The 25,721-nt window shown below is 40.7% G+C and overlaps 1 protein-coding gene across 1 annotated transcript in view; it reads right to left on the reverse strand.

Moving 5' to 3' along the window:
• Positions 1-18,674: 18,674 nt before the first annotated feature.
• Positions 18,675-25,721, reverse strand: part of LOC100539280 (DDB1- and CUL4-associated factor 6-like) — a 35,659-nt gene continuing 28,612 nt past the window's right edge. Inside the window, exons 9-12 of the mRNA XM_031556546.1 lie at positions 25,004-25,160; positions 23,925-24,013; positions 21,988-22,093; positions 18,675-19,117 (exon numbers count right to left, since the gene is read on the reverse strand). Of these exons, the coding sequence (XP_031412406.1) occupies positions 19,053-19,117; positions 21,988-22,093; positions 23,925-24,013; positions 25,004-25,160 (417 nt within the window). The 3' untranslated portion in view covers positions 18,675-19,052. The remainder of the gene's footprint in view (positions 19,118-21,987; positions 22,094-23,924; positions 24,014-25,003; positions 25,161-25,721) is intronic.

The raw sequence follows: 25,721 nt of genomic DNA on the forward strand, positions 1-25,721 counted from the left end.
GACCTTATAAACTTGAAAACATGACAAAACTTGAGATGCAATAGGTATATAAACTTCCTTATGAAGAAAGAGCCAACACAGAGTATCCACTGAGAACAGACTATAGAGAACAGCTGCAGGATGTGGAACTCTGTGGATCTCGAAGGAGTTCAGGGTCTGAATCAGAAAGATTGAATAAAACAGCTTAAATAGCTATAATGGTGCTCTTGACTTATTTTTGACAGCGTGATTGTTTAATCTGCTTATTTTTTACTGTATTTGTTGTTTTCTTATGTTGACATGATGGTTTCTCTAATCAAGATGATCAAGCAGTGCTGAAGAATCAGCAGATTCAAGTGGACATGAGAAGAAAGTCACTGAAGGCAGTCTCTTCTGACATGATTGACCCAGGAGTTGATAGAGCACAACCCCCCTGAAATACTAGTTTATTTTTCAGTGACATCTTTCTTTGAATAACTCTTCATTCAGCATTACTCACAACAGGATGAAGAAGATGCTCATCCTAATAACCTGTTGAAAAGGGATCTGACACTTTAACATTTCACATGCATGGAGTATCAGATCTTAATTTACTCTACAGAGCGCATTGGTTCATGGCGGTGAAAAGATGCAATGATATGAACAGTCAGCCCTCCACTACTCCAAAGGATCACTTGGAGTAGAAGTCACAAAAGATGCTCATTCCAGCCCTCGAGCTCCTGGATATCTTTTTTCCCTGGACTCCTAGCTGGTATTTTCTCTGTGTCCAGTAGCTCACAGTTTAGATGGTCCTGAACATTTACTGTATTTTTAAGAAAACTAGCCTAAAAATAAACTGTTATCACATGAGATATAACCAGAAGGAAGAATAGGAGCCCTAAATCCAAGTGGAATGGTATTTTGGTGCTGGATGTTGCCTGGGTCCTCTTGTCTTTCCCTGCCAGTTGGGGCTGCCCAAAAGGATTCTTTGGGACAATCCTGTGTTAAGACTTGCCAGAGTAAAGGTGCCATGCCCCATATTGCTTGAACTCAGCACAGTTCTCTCTTCTAGCACCACTGAAAAACATTATTAATTGTAGGGGGGGAAAAAAAAAAAGGAGAGACCATAAATGATCCAGCAAGGCTCAGAAAAATCTGGACATTTGGTAAAAGTCACATAAGAAGGGTGACAGGCATCTGGATGACTACATCTGGACAGCAGTCAGTCAGAAGAGACTAGACAGCACAGCAGCAAGGTAGGGTCACCAGCTCAAACACAACATACAACACAGTGGAGAAATTGTACATGACTGCTTTGATTCCTGCAATAGTTAGACTGTGTGGCTATAAGAGGCAGAGATCTTAAGAGAAAGACAAACACCATAAGCAAGTATTTGGAATTGGCAGCTGCTTTGCAAAGATCACCTTTGAGAATGTTTTAATCCCCCAGCTTCAAAGAAATGTATTTCCTTTTCCCTTTTCTTCTGTACCATGGATCAAGCAGCCCTGTCAGCTCCACAGTGAGCAAGCGTAGGGGGCTATTGCTCATTCCTGCCATATGTTTCTGTCAGATGTTTATGTGCACGAATGACAAATCGTTCTGAGCTTTTGAAAAGCTACGGGAGATACTGCTGTTCCGCACTCCTACCTCACTTCTGCAGTCAGCCTGGGCTGCAGTCAAGAGAAGGAGAAGGAGCAAGACAGAAAGATCAGGCAGGTGTAAGCTGTGAAACAGCACCCTTAAACTGCAAAGAGGGATGCTTGGCAGTAAAGAGACCCCTCAGTAATTACAGAAGCACCGGTCATTCTGGAGACGAAGGTATTCTTTCTGAGAAGGAAAAACTAGCAAGGAAAAGGAAGACAGTGAAACTAGAAGTCTGGCATCTCTGCTATTGGCTCCCTTATTTTGCACATTTTTTTAATACAAATCTGCAATTAACACCTTGACTCCTCTTAGTACCCTTGTCCTTAGCCACAGTGAGGCAAATGAAGCTGAGAGGTAATGATTTCATTTTCTATCTTTCTTTCTTCTTGAAAGAGTAAAAGCCTTTGCTACTAACATCCATGTTACTTTCTGACAAATTTGGATGCCCACAAGACCTTATAAGAAATCTTGTGCCACAAGCAGAAGGTGAAAAAAAGCAAAATAGCTAGAATCTAGGTGAGAGTTGTAATATAAAGATTTGAAGGATACCATAGAATGATATATTTCCTTTTGCAACATGTTTGTATCCTTGGTACCTGCTCTGATAGTAATAATGCTTTCTGTGGTGAGGGACTGAAAGTAATGTTGGTAGCCACTAACCAGAGGATGGTCTACATACCAGCATCACCAGGAAAAAAAAGAGAGAGAAAACTTTTCTTTTAAATGCAAAATTTCTACAAACATCTCCCTCCTGCCCCCCTGGAAGGTCACAAATTTCTGCTTTTTGTTGTGAAGAGCAGATGGAGGCTTGAGTATCTCACTGGACTAAGGGATGGTAGAGAAGACATGTATTCCTCTGACTGTCTGGCCATGCTGGCATCCATACATTACAGTTTTGCTAGTTATACTTGAAACCCAGTAGAACAGTTTTTTCCTAGCAATTTTTTATTTGCTAGATGTTTCTCCCAGCTTTCAGGACATTTCATTTTCTACAAACAATGTCAGTTCTGCTAAGAGCTTGATCTTTGCATCACCTGAAGAGAAAGCAGCCCATTTTGCACTCTCTTTAGTCTGTCCCTTCATTTCCTTTGCTTTTCATGTCCTAGTGTTCTCTCCATTATTTTCAATTGCTTTGTCTTCTTGGAAAAATTGCCCTTCCTCCCACTCTACCTTTCTGACTGTCAGTAAATTAGCTGGTGCCTCCATGACAACAGCACTGATCATCTCCTCAGGCTGTCTCCACAGGTCTCATGGGACCCTGTCTTCTCTGACATCTCTCTTCCTGGTTTTCCTCAAGTACATTTTACCTGTGACTCTCTCCTTGCTGAGTTAAAGGAGGCATTTCTATAGCTGTTTTATCTGGTTGTTCTGCCACATTTCCCTCCCTGTCTGTCAACGATTGCTCTCTTTTTATTCTGTCTGCTTTACAGATTTCAACTTGGTGGATCTTCGTTTTTTTAACATTTTTATTTCTTTCTGCAGGCAAAATCAGTGTTTTCACTTGTGTTATACTTGTTATGTTTTCTCAGTGGAGCCCTCTCACCATGTAGTTTCACCTCTATACTACTAACTGCCAAATTCATCTCTCTCTAACCCGTCTCCATAGCCCTGCATTGCTTTGCATCTCCAGCCATTTGTTAAATATCTTCTCATCTCATATTTCTACAAAACTGGATTGAAAGATTCAGTGTTTGCATCCTCCTCGTTGCCTATTCATTGCAGACAACTCCACTGCCCACAATGTCTCATAACCTCAATTTTCCTAGCCCTTTATTTCCCTCCTTACAAAGCAAAGCAAACTCCTTTCTCCGTATGTGATGGCTAAAATGAAAAAGGTAATTCAGGTTTTACACTGCTTTCCTTCAGTTGAAGATGCTCATCTTAGTCAGGCAACAGATCACGTAACTGGATGTCTTAGGCTTATGGCTGTTTAGATTTTCTTTCCCAGGTAAACCTGTCAAGAAAATTGTTTTTCATATTTTCCAATATCATTTAAAACCATTAACTATTACACAAAGGAGGAGCATGTCTGGCTGCAAACCTGCAGTAAGGATAGAAGAGTAGCCATTTATAACATTCAGCCCTTCAGCCAGACAAGTGTTCTGAGAAGGCTTTAATTATTTATTATTATTATTATTATTATTATTATTATTGTTGTTGTTGTTGTTGTTGTTATTATTGTTATTATTATTATTATCTAGACACTCTTATCTATTATGAGGTAGAAAAAATGAAGGCAATCAGACTGCCAGTATATCTTCTAATTAGATTTACCTTTGTCCATTATCAGACTATGAGTGAACTATAGTCTGAAGTCATTTGGCGTGAGAGGCTGTAAGATACCATTAGCAGCTGCTGAACACTTTTTGAACCACAGAGATATGTTTTTCCATTGACCTTTCAGAATAAGGTACTTGACAGCAGGAATTCAATATCAGTGTGTAGTTACTAGCTCAGACAAAAATGAGGTATGCTTTGGCGGAGAACAGTATCCGCACTGTCCAAAGGTAGTCTGGAGATCAATCAGATTTTCTTAGCCCAGACGAAGTAGGTGTAAGTTCTCAAAGCGAAGGCTGGAAAAGTTTTTTGGGTTAGGAAGTTTGAAAAGCCAGTTAGAAAAGGTGCTGTGACTAAAAGGTTCTGTCCCCCCACTCCTTGTCGAGAAATACATCTTCTAATCACGCAGAAGTTAAAAAAATGATACACTTAAAAATTGAAAATTAGTGAATCACTTTGCTAGTGATTTTTATAGGCAACAGGCTGGGCTTTTATCTTTGGTGGGGCATCTCTATGATTCAGGACAGCTGCACTAACATTATTCAGCTGTCAATCCCCTTTCCAGAGAGAGAACTGTAATCTCATTTATACTCGGCTCCTGAAGAGGGTATTTGAGTTCTAAGTGTCCTTTGCTAACAGTGAGAAACACCTGTTGAGTAAGAGGAAAAAGCCTGTGCAGACAAGCTAGCTCAAGGAAACCAGAGACATCTCTGCCTAGTGGAGAAGAAACCACAAGCAGGTCTGTGCTGATACGCTAATGTGGATCAGGTACCACCATTTTCACCCATAGGCACCCTGAAAATTCTTTGCTGTTAACTGCAGCTATCAGCTTCTTACTACCCTAAATAGCTTCTCTGCATCACATTTGAACAGCTACCCTGGCATTCCAAACCCACAGATATAGTAACATTTCTGCACAGCTCCTCAGTCTAGGAAATCAGAAATAACAATCATAGACCCTTTATTTCTCCAGTGATAACCGTCTTGCAACAAACAGGACCATCCAGAACTTCTTCTGAAGCTGATAACAATAGGAGAAAAAATCTGATTGCATATGCAACACTCAAATTCAGCAATGCACCACTGCTATCTGCTTAAGAGATGTTAGAGTTTAAGGACAGATTTTTCTCAAGTTATCATGATTTCTCTAGCATTTATTGAGACTCAGGTTGCAGCAGTCCATTTATGAACACGTTTGTCATTGTAAGGCTAAGTGCAGCATACTTCTTGTGATGTGTAAGAAGAGACTGGATAATATGGCCCTAGACTTTAAAAGGTGGCTCTAATTTCAACTAAAAATATACTGGCATTCCTTCTCACTTATTCTTAACCACACAGCTTCCATCTCCCAGAGTCGCAACCCTTGTGCACTCCCTTCTCCTTTGTCTAGGCTCCTAGTCACCAGTTCTCCTAAATGAGACACAGCCTTGTATCCTGGACCCAAAATGTTTCCCAGCTTTTTCTAGCTCCCAATTTCAAGCCCCATCTTTCTCCCAGCTGTGAGTGATAAACATTTTAAAACAAACAAAATCGTTCCAACACTCATTTGATTTCTTCTTGCTTAGGCAAAGACAGGAAAGATTTATGTGCTTGAAGGTTGTCTTATACAAAGTGTATCAGTAGGCAAGATGTTACATTGAAATATTCTAATATCACAAAAAAGAGTTTTATTTCATTTGCACTAAAGTCAACAATTGTTTCGCATTTCTTCTTGTTCAACTAAGACAAGCTCCAGATTCTTTCTGAGCAACATTTAATTGCATTAAATATTAAAGAACTTTATAAGGAATCACATATTTAATGAAGTAATTCTTGTTTTTTCTGAAATTAATCACACAGTGTTGCTTTTATCCAATTTAATCTGGATGGAGAGTTTTCAGTTTCACTATCTTAGCAGCTCAGTATTAAATAGAATTTGCTGTCTGTTTAGTAGATATTATAGCTTAAGGCAATATTTTTCATAGCTTTTGTAGTTCTTACACTTTTCCTAGAATTTACTGAATTTCAATTTTGCTACAGTCCACAAAAATTGAGGGAGTACTTCTATAAGGTATTGCCCACCTAGGTCTAGAGGCTCCAGGTCTGAAGCCTATGGGTCACTTTGGAAAGCCCACCACACATTTACTTTCTACAGCCATCACAGCATTTTACAGGCAACCTCAGCATTGCCCAGTTGGCTACACCCAACAGTCCCTTACAAATCACAGAATTATAGAATCACAGAATTGTAGGGGTTGGAAGGGACCTCTAGAGATCATCGAGACCAACCCCCCTGCCAAAGCAGGTTCCCTACACCAGGTCGCACAGGTAGGCGTCCAGGCGAGACTTGAGTATCTCCAGAGAAGGAGACTCCACAACCTCCCTGGGCAGCCTGTTCCAGTGCTCCGTCACCCTCACCGTGAAGAAGTTCTTACGCACATTCGTGCGAAATGTGCACTGCTTTCATCAAATCGTGTGTAAATAGGGTCCTTCTTTCCATGCCTCAGAAACAAGACATCACAACACAAGAACACTCTAGTATCAGCAGAATTCTACATGAAAAATTCCACCTTATCCCAGAGTATCCACTTACCTACAAACAAATACTGATTATGCCCACAACAGCCAAAACACTGCAATGGTCGGTGCATGGTTCTCCATTTTATGACTGTCTTATCCTCCTAAGGCTGTGCAACAAATACACTGTAGGTGAAATTGAGAATTGTTGACCTCCGTTTACTCTGTGCTGCGGATGAGAATGAAAACAAACTATTTGGCAATTTACAGAAGGGTAATAGTTAATATCAGTCCATTTTTTTTCCCCATCCTGCCATGATCCTGTATCTTCCACTGGTCAGAAGAGGTGTGACTTTGAATCCTGGCTGAAGCTGGGAAAGAGAAGATGAGACTGATTGGTGCAGGACTCTAAGGACTCAGCTGTTAAAACTGATGGAAGAGACATCATCCTTGTGTACTACACAAGTGTTCAGGCAGTTCAAAGCTGAACTGTAAACCCAAGGAGATGATGATTCCAAGTTTCATGCAAAACCAAGAGTATACCATGGATTACACTCACAAAACACACTTATTTCCAAAAAAAGTATAACATCAAGTGCCAAAAAAAAAAACCAGAGATGTTTAGTGCCAAACTGCAGTTCAGTGGACATTTTCCCAAACCACAAGGAACCTGCTGCAGGGAACACCTCATCTCAACCCCCCAAAACCTTCCCTAGTAGGGTAACACCTTATCCAGCTCACCAGTATTCATAGCCCATGCTGGCATTTAGTCTGTCACTCAAATGCCTTTTTTTCTGGTTGTCTAGTGTTCACTGGTAGTTTGTTCTCCAAAAAGTTTGGTGGTTTCTGAGCAACACCACGGCAGAGCATCAGCAGCAGGAGCCTTAACAGCAGTGGAGGCAGTAGTGCTTAGTTCAGTTTCTCTTTTTATCCTCTGACAGCAGGATGGAAGGCTTCATTTTCCCCAAAAGTAACAGGCTAGGAAAGCCTTATGTCAAAACTAAGATTCAAAGGGCTGTAGTTGACCAAGAATTATAAATGAGGCAGAACAGAAATATAGATTAACATCTATACATTCACACGTGACTGCTTCAACTGCTTTTTGTTTTTTGATGTGTTGTCCCAGACACCATGAAAATGAAAATTTCATGACTTGTCATTATTAAAATCAAACAAATAATAACAGGACAAACAAAAAGTATAAAGATAGCTGTGTTCTTCTTGATATGTCTTCATGTCCAACATTTCTTAGATAGAGAAGCTGAGGATCAATTCTTTCTTTTACACACACAAAAAAATCAAGTCACTCTGAGTGTTGTTTTTGGAAAAAGAATTGTTTGGAGGTGCTGGCTTGCTGCATTTGCTAAAAAAATAAATTCCTACAGTGTCATTCCCTTCTCAGTAATTGTTTGTAGTAACTTTAACTGGATTTTTTTTTTAACTTGGAATTATTTTCTGCTGTTACGCAACCAACTTGTTGTTGGGTATTGATTCACTCAAAGCCTTTCAGTATTTTTCCAAACTTCTGATCAGAAAACATTTTTTTCCACCAGCATATCTTGAAGAACTTAATTTCTTAATTTAGAATTGTAAACATTTCCCAAGCTCAAACCACTTTATCGTGTTTATGAGTTCCTCCTAACTTCACTCATCAGGAGAACAATTAGGCATGTAAGACTCCAGTAAACATTCCTTATTAGTAGTTACAATCCAGACAAGTGATATCATTGAAAGTTCAGCATTTTGGACCAACACTTAAACAAGTGTTATGCTAAAGTGTCTCTGTGAATTATAAATAAAGTCCAATGGCATTTTTTAGGAATTAGAAGGCTTTCTTGGAAAAAGCATTAGCAGTACTTGAAGAGGTGGATGTTAACTCTGGGGACTCATTTTGATGAAAGTGAAGATGAGGTGACCAGCTGTCTCAGAGTCATTGAACAGGATTAGAAAACCTTATGTTGCTGATTTTGGCATTAGCATTCTGGCCTGGTGTAATCTGGAACCTTTTCTTCACTGGCCAGCCCTGAGCACAGACTGTTTCCATTTCACACCTTCTTTGCAGTACTTGTAAACTGTTAATGTGTGAGCACGTTTTCTGATATCTAGAGTCGAGTTGCTGGAGGCAGTTAAGAGTCTCATGAGAGCATCCAGTATAATATAGATATGCATACATCATGTTTCTGCATAAACCAGACGTACACACATCCTCCCTCTTTTCCTCTGCTGTGAAGCTGGTGTTCATTTGCGCAATTCAGTGTGGTTATTAACTTATTTTTAATGTGTACATTACTTCTTCTGTCAGTTTAACCAGCTTCTTGCTCATGCATTACAATTCGTATCAGTTGAAACCCTCTGTGTTTGATACATCATTTTAAGAACACAATTATCATTTTCTGCTGGTGTCTCTGCCACTTGGAGTCATAAAACTAAATTTACCTTTAAAGCCAGGAGATTATTTATGAAACACTAAACAAGAAGTTCTCCATCCCCCTAGAATTGACTCAGACAAGAACAGAAGGAGTAATCACGGGTGATAACTGCATTGTCTCATTCCATTTTCTTCTGAAATCTTATTATAGCTGTCCCAAGAAAATATGCATTATACAATCCTAGTAATGAAATAGTAATTCTAAAAGCTATTTGTCTATAAAAATATAGAGTTGATCCTTTAGTCCTTGGAAATAGGAGGTAATTGCATTGGTGTGCCATTTTGTAGAGATCATCACTAGAATATTAAATCCAGGATCAGAGTACTGACTTTTACATCTCATAAAATCTTGGAAGAATAAAAACGCATCAAAAAACTGCAGTGAGAGTATTCCAGCAAAGAGATGATTTCTTATTCTTTGTGCTTTTGTTTCTGATAGCAAAACACACCCAAGACCCAATGGCTAAAAACTGATCAGAAATTTCAGGGATTGATGCAGAAGAGTCCGACAAGTTGATCGCCCCAATACCTTCAAGCCTTAAAACCTACTTAACAGATACATAGGTTAGGAAAACAATAGGATATTATCAAGAATGGATCAGATGTATATCATCCAAAGTACAACTTTGGACCCACTTTGGTACAACAGTCCAACAGCTGAGGCTTTGTAATTGATACAACTGTGGTGAGAGGTATCATCACATGGATGTCTATGACACAGATTAGCAGCATAGATATTGAACAGAGAAATAACGTTAATAGACCAGTAAAAATACACAGGCATGCCATACACTCAGGTATTTTTTAACAGAAGGAACCAATGATGCTCATTTTACGAACAATGGAGAAAACGACCCAGAATTTAGTTATTGTATATGTACAAACAGACAAAATTCCTAATTATTAATATTTTCCAATTAAATAATAAACTGATACAGATAATCTCTTTAGACTAAAATTTAACTCTGTTTGCTGCAGTAAGGAGGAGTTCCATAAACGTAGATGTGTGTAGGAAGATGGTATCTAGGAATTTGGAAAATAAACCAGCTCAAATCCCAGTGTTGTAGTGAAGTGCTGCAGAACCACAGTGGTCTCTCAGCTCTTGTCAGAGAGTGAATAGTACAAAAATAGTGAGAGAGAAGCAGAGATAACTTGAGCTTGACCTTAGGTTATGGAACTGATAAAGTGTTAAGTGTAGTTAAAATAAATACGTGGTTGTATTTTATTTTTCCATGGAATACTGTGGGGATAAGGACAAAGTGACTTCTTAACACAGGAGAATAGTGTGTCTTCTAGCAGTCCTGAGAGATGAATAACAGCCTTACATAAATTACAGAAAAAATCCCACTACCAACAACAGAAAAAACACCATAACTGTAGGTTCTACTCCAAAATAATTCTAAGTGTCAGCTTTAGATTCTGTGCCTTTAAAAGCTGGGAGTTTAGCAAAAATGTCAAGCTGCGTAATTTCCCGCTGGCTAGAAAAATACTGCTGATGTTTTTTCAAGTGGAACTGAGCAAAAATCCTTATCTCATTCAAACAGCAAGCATTTTTCTTTCCATGTTCTATAATAAGAAATCAGGTGCATTCTTGCTTTTCCTTATATGCTAAACTGTAATGTGACTGGGACATCCTGGTTCCTTATTGCTACTGCTGACTTTTAAGAGCTGACCCATGTTACATATCCTGGTTGCAGGATTCAGTGTTAAATCAGTCTTTAAATCAGTGTTTAAATCAGTGCATCCATCAACTGGTAACAGTTTCAGAGACAAAATAGAGAGGGACACGTGTCAGAATTTGAACATTGCAGAGTTTCCAAATTGAAGTAGGGTGTAGGGTGAGGCAGAAAGCCAAAGTGAGGTCTTTGTAGAGTATTTACAACAATAATCTGTTCATCCAAAAGAAAGCCTAAAAAAGAAGTAAGCAAATAGGAAGCCCTACTCAGCCTTGCAAGGTCTTGATCATGAATTTTTAGAATCCTAGAATCATTAAGGCTGGAAAAGACCACTGACATCACTCAGTCCAACCGCCTACCTATCCCCATCATGCCCACTAACCACGTCCATCAGTACCACAGCCACACGATTCCTGAACACCTCCAGGGACAGTGACTCCACCCAAAGTGATGCACAATGATATGAAGTTGTAAATAAATGGCACTGAGAACAGAAGGATCAGAAATAAACAGGGACTCAAAAATAGCACAAAAGTGGGCCTTATCAGAGACTTGGGGCTTATCTCCATAAGCACACACTGTCATTTTGGCTGCTGGCACCCCCACCAAGCATTATTCTTAGGTTTGCAGTCTTAATAACACATTGGTATGGTTAAGCTAACTTGTATGTAGCAGATCTGGGCGATGTAGCTCATCTGAAATCAGGATGGGAAAGAAACAGCACAAATTTTGTTGGCACAACCCGTCTCCAGGAAAACATCACAATTATTAGAGAGGAAATGCATTTTTAATTGCCTCAGGGCTTGTGATGAACCTCTTAACCTAGGATGACTTGTACAGTCAGGACCAAAAATCCTTAGGAATTCTCCTGGTACAGCTGAATTCAGCCAAAAGGATGAATGGTGTGCAGGTTCAGATGCAGCAAGAAAATGGTGTCCAAATTTAGCCCGTGACATTCTTCTTTTTTTTTTTTTTTTTGGTGAGAGAGAAGCTAAACTTCTCCCCAGCTCAACCAAGGCTCTCACATCCCTGCTGCTCAGAGCCTCCTGGTGCTGCATGGGCAAATACGAGAACTGATAACTATTTGCAGCAGAATATAAAAGAACAACAAAGAGAGGTGATAGGGAGAGTTACTGTGCTCACCTGACAGCCCAAATGAGATAAGATGGAGCAGAAGTGCCCCGGCACCACTTATAGCAGGAAAGCATAGAATGCATTGTTCAAAAACTAGGAAGTCTATAGGAAGAGTATTTGCATCTGGTAAATAAATATGATTTTTTAATTTACTTTTTACCTTTTGATGATGAGAGACAGCGCTCCAACTCAAACCGAGTAACCTGACCTACCAGTAAGATAGAACTACTTAAAAAATTCTGCAAGCACAAAGCAGCTGTAGCTGAGCTGTACAGGAAAAGAAAACACTTAGAAACTGGACGTACATCATGGATACTGAAGCATATAATATTTCTAAAAACAATCTTGGCAAATGAATTTAATATAATGACACGTTCATTGCAATGTACTTCACAATGCACTCTGTTGAAAGAAGCCACAAAAACGTGATTCAAAAGGAAACAAACAGAAAACGACACATAAAAAGCAGTAACTGCCTCTACTACAGCGACTACTCACGTACCGGTGGGGCCGGTTGTTTTGGTTTCTGTTTTCCTGACTTGTGCCCCGAGGCACAGAGCTGCCCACCCTCTCAGGTGTGCAGTGCTGACAAAGCTTGCTGGCTGTCTCCTTCAAGGTAAATGTTCCCATTAAAACGTGGTCTTGTGCTGGAACAAGATGTTTCATCTTTCCTTTTTCTATTTAATCCTAATTTGCTTTGCAAACAGTATATTCTAATGAAATTTCATTTTGGAAACACGTAATGAAATGTGTTGCCTGTGCTCTGGAGCGTGTCAGTGACACCGACAACATGGGTTTTGACAGCAGCTGCCCGATACCCAGGCCCGTAGCTCAGGATGGGCCCGAGGCTGCCAGAGAGTGGGGCTTCTGATCAGCCTCAGTGAGCGCATTTGGGAACAAATTAATGCTTTAGACTAAATTCTGCTTCTGACCAAATCTTCATGCCAGCTTGGTTACCCAGGAGGTTAATGGATCTACATCCCCATGTGTCTCTGGGAGGACCTGGAGCTGGAGGGGCACATTTTGAAGGCACCCGGCTGCTTGCTTACCAGGAATTAGCCCAGAAGCTGCATTTTCCTTCAGCACACTACATCTCACCAGTTGCCATGGCAACCCCCCATATACCGTCAAATGCTGATCCCAGTGCAACTCTGCTACCTGGTGATGGCTGAATGGTCCACGTAAAGGAGGCCCCTCACAGCCCTTGGGCTCAGAGGTGAACAAAGAGCCCCATTCAATCCACCAGCCCAACATTCCTACAGCTGTTACGCCCTCATCAGCTCCAAGCAATCAAACCCTGTTACACCATCTGTATTGAGACTGAAAGAACTCGGTTCTGTTACCACATAGATTGCCCAGGTCCGAGGACACAGGCCTGGTGCTGCTCACACAGCACCACCTGTTCTGCACCCAAAGAGATCATGGCCAAAGAAAGCCCAAAGGGGAGGGCTCCAGCTTTCCATCACTTCTTGGGCTCAGAGTCGCCTACAGGGAACTGCACTAGAGGGGGAGAGACTGTAAAAGGAGGGCTGAGAGAAATCATTTCTCAAATGAAATGATCACATTCATTCATTTCTGCGTCTTTCACTCAGCTCTCCTCTGTGAGGGTCTACCACAGCCAAATTGAGAGCCTGCAGGCAGCAATTGAGACCATTCAATGCAGCAGTGTGAAATTCTTGTGATGTGAATGAAGAAGTTGGGCTTTGGAGCAAGTGGACGGAATTTTAGCACAGTGAAGGCAAGGGCACAGCAGTCGCTGCTGGTGAGTCATGCAACAACAGCCAGAGGCAGGAGGTCTGGGATAGGCAAGGGGTCAACTGATGGAGGCCTGACTGTGGCTCTGGGTGCTCTCTGCACTGGGATAAAGCAGGAGCAGCCCTGGGGGTCTGTGCTCTCCAGTGCACTCCTTGCTCGACCCTTACATACAATGACTGCAAGTGCACAACACCATTCATTTTTCAATAGCAGCAGAATTCACTTGAGAAAGATTGGAGAAAATTTTGGTGCGTGTTGTATTTTGAGCCCTGGAACCTGTAAAGCTGCTGTCGAGCAACCTCTATTCAAGCCAAGTAAGTGGTTTGGTCACAGTGCCAAACATATAGAGGTTGAGCTAAAAGGCCATATCCACTTAAAGACTTACAGAAACCTTCCTTGCTTTTTATAATCTCAGGTAAAATAACAGCAGATTACTTTAAAGCACTGTATTTCTGTTTGAGATGCTGATTTAATGTATTTCATGGAGATGGATAACAGTCTCAGATATCTCAGATACCTTTTTTTTCCTCTGTAAAGTGCTGGAAGCAGTACCTCCTGCCCTCAGAGCTAGTGGCTGACAATTGTAACGACACTAAATCATTCAGCAGTAATTTAAAACAAACCCATCTTGCATATCCTATGAATGAACACTGCACTCTGATGAATAGATATCTACTCCAGCAACTTCCCATACCTAGAGGTGCTCAAGGCTGGGTTGAACGTGGCCCTGGGCAGCCTGAGCTGGTGGGGAGCGGCCCTGCCCATGGAATGGTGTTGGGGCTTGGTGGACTTTGAGGTTCCTTCCAACCCAAATGCTTCTGTATTTCTATGAAAAGAAGCAATGTCATCATAAGTAACACCCTACGTCACAGCTACTATTCCTTTGGATGATTTCAAAATTATAAGTTGATTTTCAGTGCCTCTTGTTTTAAATCAGATTTCTCTAGATTGGGCTCCAGTGCAAAAGCAAAGAACAGATGTGCAAGAAGCATTTATATAGAAGAGATGTGGAGAACAGACTCTCAGTACTGGTGAATCTTCCTCAGAGATGCATGCATCTCCATAAACGAATGAGAACTGAAGAACAAAAAGGCCCATTAAAATTTAATACAGTAATTGTAGGAGATGAAGCAGCTCTATTCGATTAGATGCAAACAGACAGGTACTTACTAGAATACACGGATTCACAATGGCTGGTTGTGAAAGCATAGTGGGGCTGGAGCTCGCAGCCAGGGCTGTGGTACCACCCACCTGCCCCAGGTCAGTGAGACATCAGTGCAGAGAGAATGGTGCACTCATGCTGGGCTCAGAGGGGATGCCAAGTATTGCATGAGTGGAAAGCAATGGAGTAGGGAGATAAGTACACCTGAAATCCACATGGGAGGCTCGCTTGTATTTGTTGGCACACAATAGCCGTGTCTCGGAAAGGACTGGAGCACAATGCTGTGTGGTGCTGCTGAAAAGGTACAGCTGCAACTCTTACAGCTCTCCCACAGCCTTCTTCTTCCTCCCTCCTTGCTCTCCCTATTTCACCATTCACCAGCAGTAATAAAATAGCAGCGATGTGCCAGACTGCACAAAGTTAAGGGCAGGCTGGGCAGGAGGAGATACTGAAACATAGTCTGACCACTGACCTGCAGTATTGTTTGAGAGCAGCTGAAGGCCCATTAACGAGCTCTAGTTAGAAGATTTTCACTGAACTAAGAAGTGCCTAGAGGAGCCATCAGCCTTGACTTGAGCATTTAATCTGCCAGTTCCATGGGTTTCTGTACCACACTTCTGCAAAAAGAAGGGTACATGCTAATATGTTGACTAACAGTTGGAAGAGCTTTCTTCAGGAGTTGACACATGCCTGTGGTTTGAATTGATACATCTCATTAGTAGTTCTTTGGACTTCAATTTGCTCTATCAGCAAATGGAAATGAATCAAGTGGGGAGCACAGATAGAAAGTTCTTTAGAGCCATAGAGAAGGGAAATGACACCTTTCCAACAAAAGAGCAATTATAAATAATAAAAGGAACATTTAAAATAAAGGTGAATGAACTTCCACCACCCTCAAAAAAGAGCTCAGATTTAACAGCAGATGACATCACTGAGAAACCAGATGCTTTCGCAGATGAAAGCATTGGGACAGTTTATAAACCACTCAAACAGTTAAAAATTGATTTAGCCCCAGGTTTCAAAAATCGATGTTTACTGAGGAGGGCCAGGTTACTGCCCAGCTGCCCTCTGTGCTATTTCTTCTATTTCAGCAGAGATCTCTCGGAGTGACGTGGCTCCAGACCAGGAGGAATAAAGGCTCTGACCTGAGCCGTGCTGACAGCTTAGTTTCTGATGGAGCCATCGGGTCTGTCCCCCACAACAACGATGCACAGAGAGAGGGTTCCCAAGGACTGTCCATATGCTTTGTATCAGGCCTCAGTCCCACAGATGGAACCTGGCTCAATGGTATCTTTCCACAGAAAAATGACTGCAGGCATCACTGTTCAGCTTTCCAGGCCCTCTGGACCTGAGCATACCCTCCCATCCCTTACACACGTGTGCACGTACCTCCAGTAACATCTATTTTAAGCACTTATTTCTGGATTTTTTTTCTTCAAAATCATCCTCCAGAATTTTCTCAAAGTGCATAAGACATAGAGATCATTCTCCCTTAAAGCTTTTTTGAAGTTGCATTTATCTACCGCTTAAAAGAAGACTTTACGACAAAGGTAATGCAGGATGATTTCCTCCAATGGAGGAAAATGGCACAAAGACACAGAGCTTCAGCAGATAACTGTGCAAACAGGCTCAGCCAGCACCTCTGACATTTAAACCAGAGAATGCGCCTACAGTGCCCATCTGCCTGAGCTCCAGCAACCAATTAGTTGCCAGGAATCACAGAAACACATCAAAGAATTGGCTGTTCATCTCTGCAACAATCTTAATATCCTTCTGAAAGGTATTCCAATATCTGTGGAATTCTACATGAGCTTGATGACATCTGAACCCTGGCATCAGATAGTTGCTCTTCGTTTTAATTGCAAGGATTAATTTCTAGGATGTGAACACTTACAGCAAGCTGCTGCAGGACAGAAGGACAGCAGAGTCCTTGAGCACACTAACAGTCTTCAGTTCACGCAGCAAGAAAATAAAACATCCCCGAAGTCTCAGTGGCTCTCCTATTTGTCACATTTGGGCTGTTGGTACGGCAGTGAGAAACAAAATATCTTGGAGATTTATCTTTCAGCATCCAGTCAGATCAACTGCTTGTTTGATGTTTTGCAACAGTATTACCCATAGGTTCCCCGCTAGGGGGAGCCCCGGCCCAAAGCTGTGAGGGTGGGAGTTGGTTTTCTGCTTGCTTGCTTTCTTTGATTTCGAGCATCTTTGAATAAGGTTTTCATTTATTTTTCCTTTGTTGCTATAAACTCTAGAGACTTACCACCAGCTCTGCCAACAGTTCCTATTGCTGCACGATTCTGGGAATTGAGACAGAACCAATTACCAAAAGCTCTTCCAACCAAAGACAAACACGATAGGTAAGGTAGTTTTAGAAGTACAACTTGAAAAGCATCTCTGAAGTTTGACAAAAGTCTTTCAAATATTAGTCTTTTGCCCATGTTGAAGCTCAACCATCCCTTTATTTGGCAAAGCCACACCTAAACGTATGGAATTTAAAATTGATTTATGGACCTCCCTAGTGAATGGTACCATGTCCATATGCTTGAGAATGAGTGAAAAAACAATGGAATTATAGGTAATATGCATACACAAGTCTCACAGGGATAGTTTTCTGCTGTAAACACAATGAACTAGTTAAATAATTGGCAGATTAGCAAATATGTTTCAAATATCCTCTTTAGAGGTTCATCTACTGCACACCTAACAGACACATAAAACACTGTGCTATTTTGTGTTTCCCATACAGAAATGCTCCGGATGCCTTGCAGAAACATAGCTCTGTTCCTCCTACTGCTAAATCAAAGCAGAAAACCCAAATAACAATCACATCAGGTTTACCACATATATTTACTACATAGTTCTTCAAACTTAATGGAAGGAGTATTAAAAATTCAAGGGAAATACCCATATCAGAGTTACTTTCACTCCATAGCTTAAAGAACTTAGCTTGACTTCTCACACCATGCCTTGCTTGCGGCAGATACATTCTCAAAATCTTACCAGTTTCCATCCTTTGGGTAGGAAGTTTCCCATTTTCCACAGCTGTGCAGTGTTCCAAAACATCCAATGCTCTCAGCACCTTCTGTCTCCAAAACTTTTTCTTCCCTACAATTATTTTCTCCTTCCTAAATTCTCTTTGCTGGACTGCTTTTGAAGCCTTTATACTTTGCTCTTGCTTACAAATCCCCATGTTCTCCTGCCCAATTTTTCTTCTCAACCATTTAACTTTTAAAAAATTTAAAAAATTAAAATAAAAATCCCTATCCATCTCCTCACTCTTTTCTTCCTCTCCATTCTTCCTTTGCCCTCTTATTGGCACTTGGGTTCCATATAATTCCTGCTTCCCTTCCATCTCCTCAAAGTCCTAGGTTTCTCTTCTCCCTGTATTTCTGTGATTCATATCCCTTCTCCAAGCCTTTTTAGCATGCCTGTGTTGTAACAGGAATCAGGTCCCTGCAAGGGTTGGGGTGTGGAGCCTCCCACTCAGGTACCCTCATCCATCTGATTTACAGTTCCTGACATTTTCTCATTCGCGATGGAGCTTTTTGGCATCTGCATCCTTGGCAACAACAGCCACTGAGCAAAGCTGCTCTGTTCCATGTTCTTTTGTCTTCCTTCACTTCCTCTTTTCCACTGCCATCCAACAGCATAAGGAGAATGAATACAGCCTGTTACCCTCAGACTGAACAGCCTTCCTTTCCAAGTAACTACTCCCAGGAAGCAATGCACAGGAATTTTCTAATTCACACTCCCTTAGTACACATACAGTACATTTTCTCTGTTCTAAATCTAATGGAAACTAAGCTATATCTGCTGCTGCTGCAAAGAGCTGGCATCACAGATCTACTGGTGAAACAGAACTACTTCACCAGCACTGTAGATTCAAGCATGAAGCATAGAAAGTGGCACTATAATAGCACTGACAGACAATGCTGTGCAAGTATGTGTGGGTTACATCCATGGAAATCCAAGAACCAAGAGGCACAGTGTCTCAAAGTCACCTGCTTTGTTCACTACAAGAAATAATTGCATTTGTCACTTCACAAACATTGTAGGAAAAAATGCAAATGAAAGCAGAAACGGGGATAGAGGGACAAGGTGATAAATCAATGGCTGCACAAAGAGAAAACAAGAAACTACTTAAAACAACCAAATCTTTTTAATTAGAAAGCAACGAACATGCAAACAGCAGGTATAGAAATTTATTTGAACCAACGTTTTTACTATAATGAAAGTTACTTTAAAACATTGATCCAAGCTCCCACATTTGCAGGTTAAGGAAAATATTGCACTTTGCATCTCCTAGCACCCCTCATACATGGCAAAACATTTTAAAAACATTTTTGCTTATTTTACTTGCACACTCTCTCAAAGTCATGCACACAGTCATTCAAAAACAGAAGGTTAGGTTATCCAAAAGCAATATCTTAGAATTGCACTAAAGCTCTGTAAGGAAAAATATAATTAATGTCTTGTACAAATTCCATTAACATCTAGGTGCTTGCACACAACTGCCGGTTATTCTTCATCTTCATTTTCATTCTCCTGACCAGATCCTTCTGATCTGTCGCCTTCCAATCGGTCTGTAAGGCACAGAGAAGATTCAGTAAAGAGAACTTCCAAATTTTGGGGGTATTGACAATGTAGTATCTCTCTGGGCTACTATACAATGCAGAGTGGCTGTGCGTTACACAGTAATAGAACCATGAAAGAAGCTGAAAATGGACTGACAGCAGGGATTGGGCAGACAACGCTGTAATGAGAAACAACAGTGACAGCAAAAAGTGAATTTTGTGTACAAAATGAGAAACCTAGTAGGTGCTGACTGGCTGTCAGCACAGAAAGGATGAATGAAAGCATTATATTAAAAAAGACATGGTGAGTCCAAGGGATTGAGGATATTGTTCTGAGAAGCTACAATTAGAAATTTGTATACTCCAGGAAACTGCACAATTGCTATCTGTCTCTGTATATGTCAAAAAAACCCTACTTTTTGATGTAAATGTTTAAAGACTGGCAGACACAGAACTGTGCGTAGGAACAATATTGGCTCAATATGAATCACTCAAAGAACGTGCACCACCAGGTTAAGAAAAACCTCACTCAACAATAACACAAATAAAATAAATGAAATTGTAATAAATAAGTAAATAAATAATACAACCAAAAACCAACAACAAAACAAACAAACCCAAAAAGCAAAAACACAGCAAAGCTAAAGCATACCACTGGCCTGGATACAGTGGCTTTCCTCTTCTTTTCCTGGCTGTCCTATCCACATAGATAAGTAGGAGGTGAAAGAGGAGCAGCAATTGCTTCCAGGCAGAGTTTCCCTCCTGCTTCATCAATACAAGGCCACTACTCTGCTCAGCCAGTGCTGGACATCCTCCCCATTTTCAATATCTAATGCATCTGCCACCTTCATCTACACTTCCGCTAGTTTTCTACCCCATGTGTAATACCAGCCTCCCAAAACCTCCCATCCCTGCCTCCTTCTCAGTACCATAGAATCATTACAGTTAGAAAAGACCTTTAAGATAACCTAGTCTAACTATTCGCCTACCACCAATATAGCCCACTGAATCATGGCCGTAAGTATTACATCTACCCTTTCCTTAAATACTTCCAGGTATGGTGACTTCACCACTTCCCTGGGCAGCCTGCTCCAATACTTCACCACTCCTTCTGAGGATAAATTCTTCCTAACATCCAACTTGAACCTCTCTGGTGCAACTTGAGACCATTCCCTCTCATCCTAGTGCTGTTACCTGAGAGAAGAGGCCAACCCCCACCTCACCACAACTTCTTTTCAGGCAGCTGTAGAGTGATAAGGTCTCCCCTGAGCCTCCTCTTCTCCAGACTGAACAATCCCAGCTCCTTCAGCCACTCCTCATAAGACCTGTGCTCCAGACCCTTCACAGCTTTGTTGTCCTTCTCTGGACATGCTCCAGAGCTTCAATGTCTTTCTTGTAGTGAGCAGCTCAAAGCTGAACACAGTACCAAGGTGTGGTCTCAACGGAGCCAAGTAAAGGAACAATCATCTCCCTGCTCCTGCTGGCAACGCTATTTCTGATACAAGCCAGGATGCCACTGGCATTCTTGGCCACCAGGGCAGACTGCTGGCTCATGTTCAGCTGAGCATTGACCTACACCCTCAGACCCTTTTCCTCTGTGCAGCTTTACAGCCATTCCGCCCCAAGCCTGTACCGTTGCATGGAGTTGTGATCAAAGTGCAGGACCCGGCACTTGGTCTTGTTAAACTTCATCCCATTGGCCTCAGCCCTGTGATCCAACCTGTCCAGAGCTCTTTGAAGAGCTTTCTTGCAGAGATCAACACTTCCCCATAACTTGATGTCATCTGCAACCTTAATGAAGGTGCACTCAATTCCCTCATTCAATTCATCAATACAGATATCAAACAGGACCAGCCCCAGTACCAAACCCTGGGGAACACCATTGGTGACTGTGCACCAACTGGATTTAACTCCATTTAGCCCTCCAGCCAGCTCTTTACTCAGCAATGAGAGTCTAGGCACGTCTAGGCGACAGGTGCCCAGCTTCTCCAGAAAAATACTGTGAGAGGCAGTGTCAAAGGCTTTGCTGAAGTCTAGGTAGACTACATTAACAGCCTTTCCCTCATCTACCAGGCTGATCATCTTGTTACAGAAGGAGATCAGGTTGGTCAAGCAGGACCTGCCTTTCATGAACCCATGCTGGCTGGGCCTGATTCCCCAGTTGTCCTACACATGCCCATGCCATGTGATTATGCTCAGGATGATCTGTTCCATAACCCAGGTCAGGCTGACAGGCCTGTAGTTCCCTAGATCCCCCCTGTGATCCTTCTTATAGCTGTACATCACACTAGGAAGCCTCCAGCCCTCTGGGACCTCTCCAGTTGACCTGGAATGCTGACAGATGGTGGAAAGCTGCTTGACAATCATGTCTGCCAGCTTCCTCAGCACCATCAGGTGGATCCCATCCAATTTCACAGACCTGTGACAGTTCAGGTGGAGTACAAGGTCCCTAACTGCTCCCCATCCCAGACTTCCAAGTCTGAGTAACCTGAGGATAACTGGTCTGACTATTAAATATAGATGTAAAGAAGGCATTAAGAACCTCAGCTTTTTCCTTATCCTCCATGGTCATGTTTCCCACTATTCCAGGGTGGACAGTATGGTAACATTTAAAATATATTGTGCCATTTTCTTGCTCTTTGAGGTTAAAGAAACAAACAGACAAAAGAAAAAAAAACAGCTGCAAAATGTTGCAAGTCTCACACCTCAGAAGGAGGTGCAATTCCATAGCACTTCTATTAAGACAACAATGAAGAGCCCTTTAACCTTTTCATGGACCTCAGATGTAGGCAGATAAAACTGAAGATCTTGATGGTTCCCCAACCCACCTGCTTTTTCATAGATCAATGTGGTGGTCAAATCCTAAAGAAGTCTCTCACCTGCTCTTATGTGATTCAAAGATGCCAACATTCGTAACATAAAAGATGCCGGAACAGTGATAGTGTTTCTGGTTTCTTCCAGCATTAACTCATTACGTGTTATAACCTAAAAGCAGTGAAGGAGAAAAAAAAGTATAGAAATACATATAAACAAAATTGTATCAATATTAGTTTGATGATACAAAGTTTCTACACATTTACAGTATCCATTAAGTGAGAATTATTTTAATAATTACTAACAAATATTGTTATACCAATTGTATGTGGTAAGAAAAGTAAGACAGTGGACTCTGCCTACAGATACCTAAAAGTCTACCTAAAGAGTGTTCTAGTGAGATCATCACTCTGTTGCTGATGCCCATAACAGATATTCAGACAGGCAGCTAAGAAAAACTTACAGAAATGAGATCTTGCACGAAACAGGGAGGACTGAAGAAAGTGCTGTTACAGATGGCAACTATTGCAGAAAACAAAGTTCCAGCACCAGCACTGGCCAAGAATGTGGGAAGGAAAAGAGATGAGGTTACCCCGAACTCCTACCTTCGTGCTGCTTGAAATTTCTGGCAAAAATCCAAGGAACACAAGCCATTATTCTATTCCAGTTCAGGAACATTCTTCAGCTCCATGATTCTTTCTGAACAGATCTACAGCTTTCTAGTAACTTGAAATAGCCATCTCCTACTCTTGGTTTCAAGGGAAAAAAAACTCCACTAATCTTTGCTTCTTCTGCCTCCTTTCTTGCTCAAGGTAGATCCCTACCATCCCTACTGCTTTGCCACTAGATTCTAATTCACCCATCTCTCAGATCATGTTTTCCCTTATCTCAAAGCATGCAAATTTCTCTATGGGGAGAACTCTGGACCATTATTCAGTCCTTCCTTGCAGAACAGTTGCTGTAAGGCAGGTAAATAACACATTTCTCTTTTTTTCCCCCGAGACTCCTTCTTAAGCCTGCCCCTCTTCTAAGGAAAATGTTCTTGCAACTGTCAGCAGTGATGTCCTCCCAGAGGAGTCAGAGACCTCCTTCTCGCTGCCACCATCTGCTTACCAGTCAGTTCTGTACAGGTGACCACTCCCAAAAAAAACAAACTCAGAAGACAGCATTGCCATTTCTTTTTTTCCTTCTTTCACAAGTATCAATACAGTAACTACTTTTAGCACACGTTTATGTTTAGCAACAGATACTTATAAACTCTGAAGACTCTCAAATATTTCACCACTTAAACTATCACACAATCAACGCTTAGGTATCTCATCATCCAGTGCTACTTTTCTAAAGTAAGGTTCAAAACTCACACAGGGATGGTTGCCTGTTTGTAAAGGGGTCGTACCTAAGGATTGATGTGCTGCTGTGCTGTTGTTTCTCATTGTTTTGTTTTTAAATAGATATGGCACTAATAGAGCAAAATAAAAACAAATACGGGCTAGTATAACCCTTCTGTCCAAGAGATTGTGCTAAAAAAAACCCCAACATTTTAATAAATCATGCTATTCCATAAAGTTCCTGATTTGCACTCTTAATTTGACTCCTTTTAATGTCATAGAATATTAAATAGGATTGATTTTTCCACTCCTTGCTCTTCTGTATACCACTGTTTCCTTCAGTTAGTTTGTTTATAAACAATTGGTGCCTTCATTTCTAATTCCTGTGTTTTCCTTCTCTATTTGACTGTTCATACTTTTTCCAGCTTTTCTCGTACATGATTTATTATATTTTTATATTCTATCATATACTTTCCAGGAGTGTTAATGAAATACAAAGTGAATCTGTATGCCGATACGAAAGTTAGCTGCCATAAAGAACAGTTTTTCATTTGTATTTTTTTTTTTTTTTAACATTAGATAATTCTGCTAATTCAGTATCTGTAATTTGCAGCAAGGACTTCTGTAGAATGGGAAGATGCAACATAAATGAGAAATGGAGGGAAGATTCTTACCTCATCTGCAAGTTTCCTGTTAAAAATCCTGGATTCTTCCAGTGGTGACCAGATTTTTATATCATAGTCAATTCCCGAAGAGGCCAGAACTATAAGTAAGTAATAATAATCATCAATGAAATATGTCATTAGACAGAAGCAAGATAATACCAAATATGAAAGTACATTTGAAAGTTTCAGCGTCCTTCGTGTAAATGTCTTTGGTATTCAAATATACAAAAGCAATGGATACTCTTATGAACACTTCTGTAATATGCAAAACAACATTGTATTACATCTTCCAGATCACAGTACAAAAACTCTATGAGAATAAAATTCCACAGAAAGATCTCAGTAACTGGAAATCTGTATAAGATTAACAATCCTACAATCCAGTGGGATTCATCAGAAAAAAATCCAAGCTCTTCTGCTACTATTTTAACTTTATGTATTTATACTTGACTATTTTTCTACAGCCATGTAGGCTATGAAGAAAAATAACACAAATGCTTTCTTTGGCTGTGTCAGAAGTTGCAGAATGGCTCAGATTTTTCATCCATGTGTCAGATGACATCTGATTCCTTCTGCTACTTTGGTTCATCTTTTCTATAAATATTTCCCCCTAAATACAAACTGACAGAATTCCTATGAATTTTGTTTGTTCTAATCTCACAATGCCACTGAGTTCGAATGCATTTCACTCAATTATCAAACAGAACAAGTAGAGACCAGATTCAAGTATCGTGTCCTAGAGTGCTGGCAACATTTCAGTGACCCCCATATTCACTCAATAGCATCATGGAAAACAATGCACTGGGAGGGGAAACAAGAGATGAAGGTTCTTTTTACTCCACCTCAGCTTTCTAAATATACTATGTCAGTAATGTTTTCATTCCAGTAAGTTACTGAATGAGGCCAAGTCATTAACCCAAGACCAAATTAAAAGCAGTATTATCTAACCTACACTGGGAAAAATGAACAAGAATTTCATGAAAATCTATCATTAACACACAGTATTACATAAAGAATTAAAGACCGAGTTTTGAGAAACTTAATACAGATAACTTGAATACATAGTCTGTGGAAAGTTACTATCTTACTTGGGTCAAATGGATGAGGCTGAAGACAGTTTACCACATGATTATCAGCTTCCAGCAGCATGAGATGTTCAGCAGTATGGCGATCCCATATAAAAATATGGCCACAGTCTGAACCACTCATGACAAAGTTAGATCCCCAAAAATTGGCTTCCTTTATCTGTAACAAAAAACAAGCACGATTACTTTATAAGACCAGCTTTAGAAACACATCGAAGAGTATAATCCCATTTCTACAGTACCACTGCATCTGAATTTAGAGCTCTGCTAATGCAGAAAAAGCACCTATGGAAATTTAAATGAAACATTTAGAGAAAAACAATCAAAAAAAGAAAACTTGGAAGGTTACAGATCTCCAGAGCAAACGGGCTGCTAACTAATAAAGGAGAGGAGTTGGGACAGACTCAGCAGACTGGAAATAAATAAGAGATACTATGTTATAGCTGAAGGTCTACAGAGTGCAACAGCAGATTTGTTACTTTGCAGAGTGATGAGATGGGTGCATGAATCACTTTTTGGGAAGCGAGTCTACTTAAGTAGTTGAAAGTAGAAGCAGCTCTCCCTTCAAGTGAAACCTGTAATATCATAGTCTCACTTTTTTTACTATTTTTTTTTTAAAACATGGGGATGAGGAATTCTGTTCCTTATGGTTGCTCCTACAGTTGTTTTGTTACGGTATGCAGACGTCCTTGTGAAATCTCTGAAGTTGTATGACTAACAT

Source organism: Meleagris gallopavo, chromosome 1 (genome assembly GCF_000146605.3).
Source record: "Meleagris gallopavo isolate NT-WF06-2002-E0010 breed Aviagen turkey brand Nicholas breeding stock chromosome 1, Turkey_5.1, whole genome shotgun sequence".
Taxonomy (NCBI): Eukaryota; Metazoa; Chordata; class Aves; order Galliformes; family Phasianidae; genus Meleagris; species Meleagris gallopavo.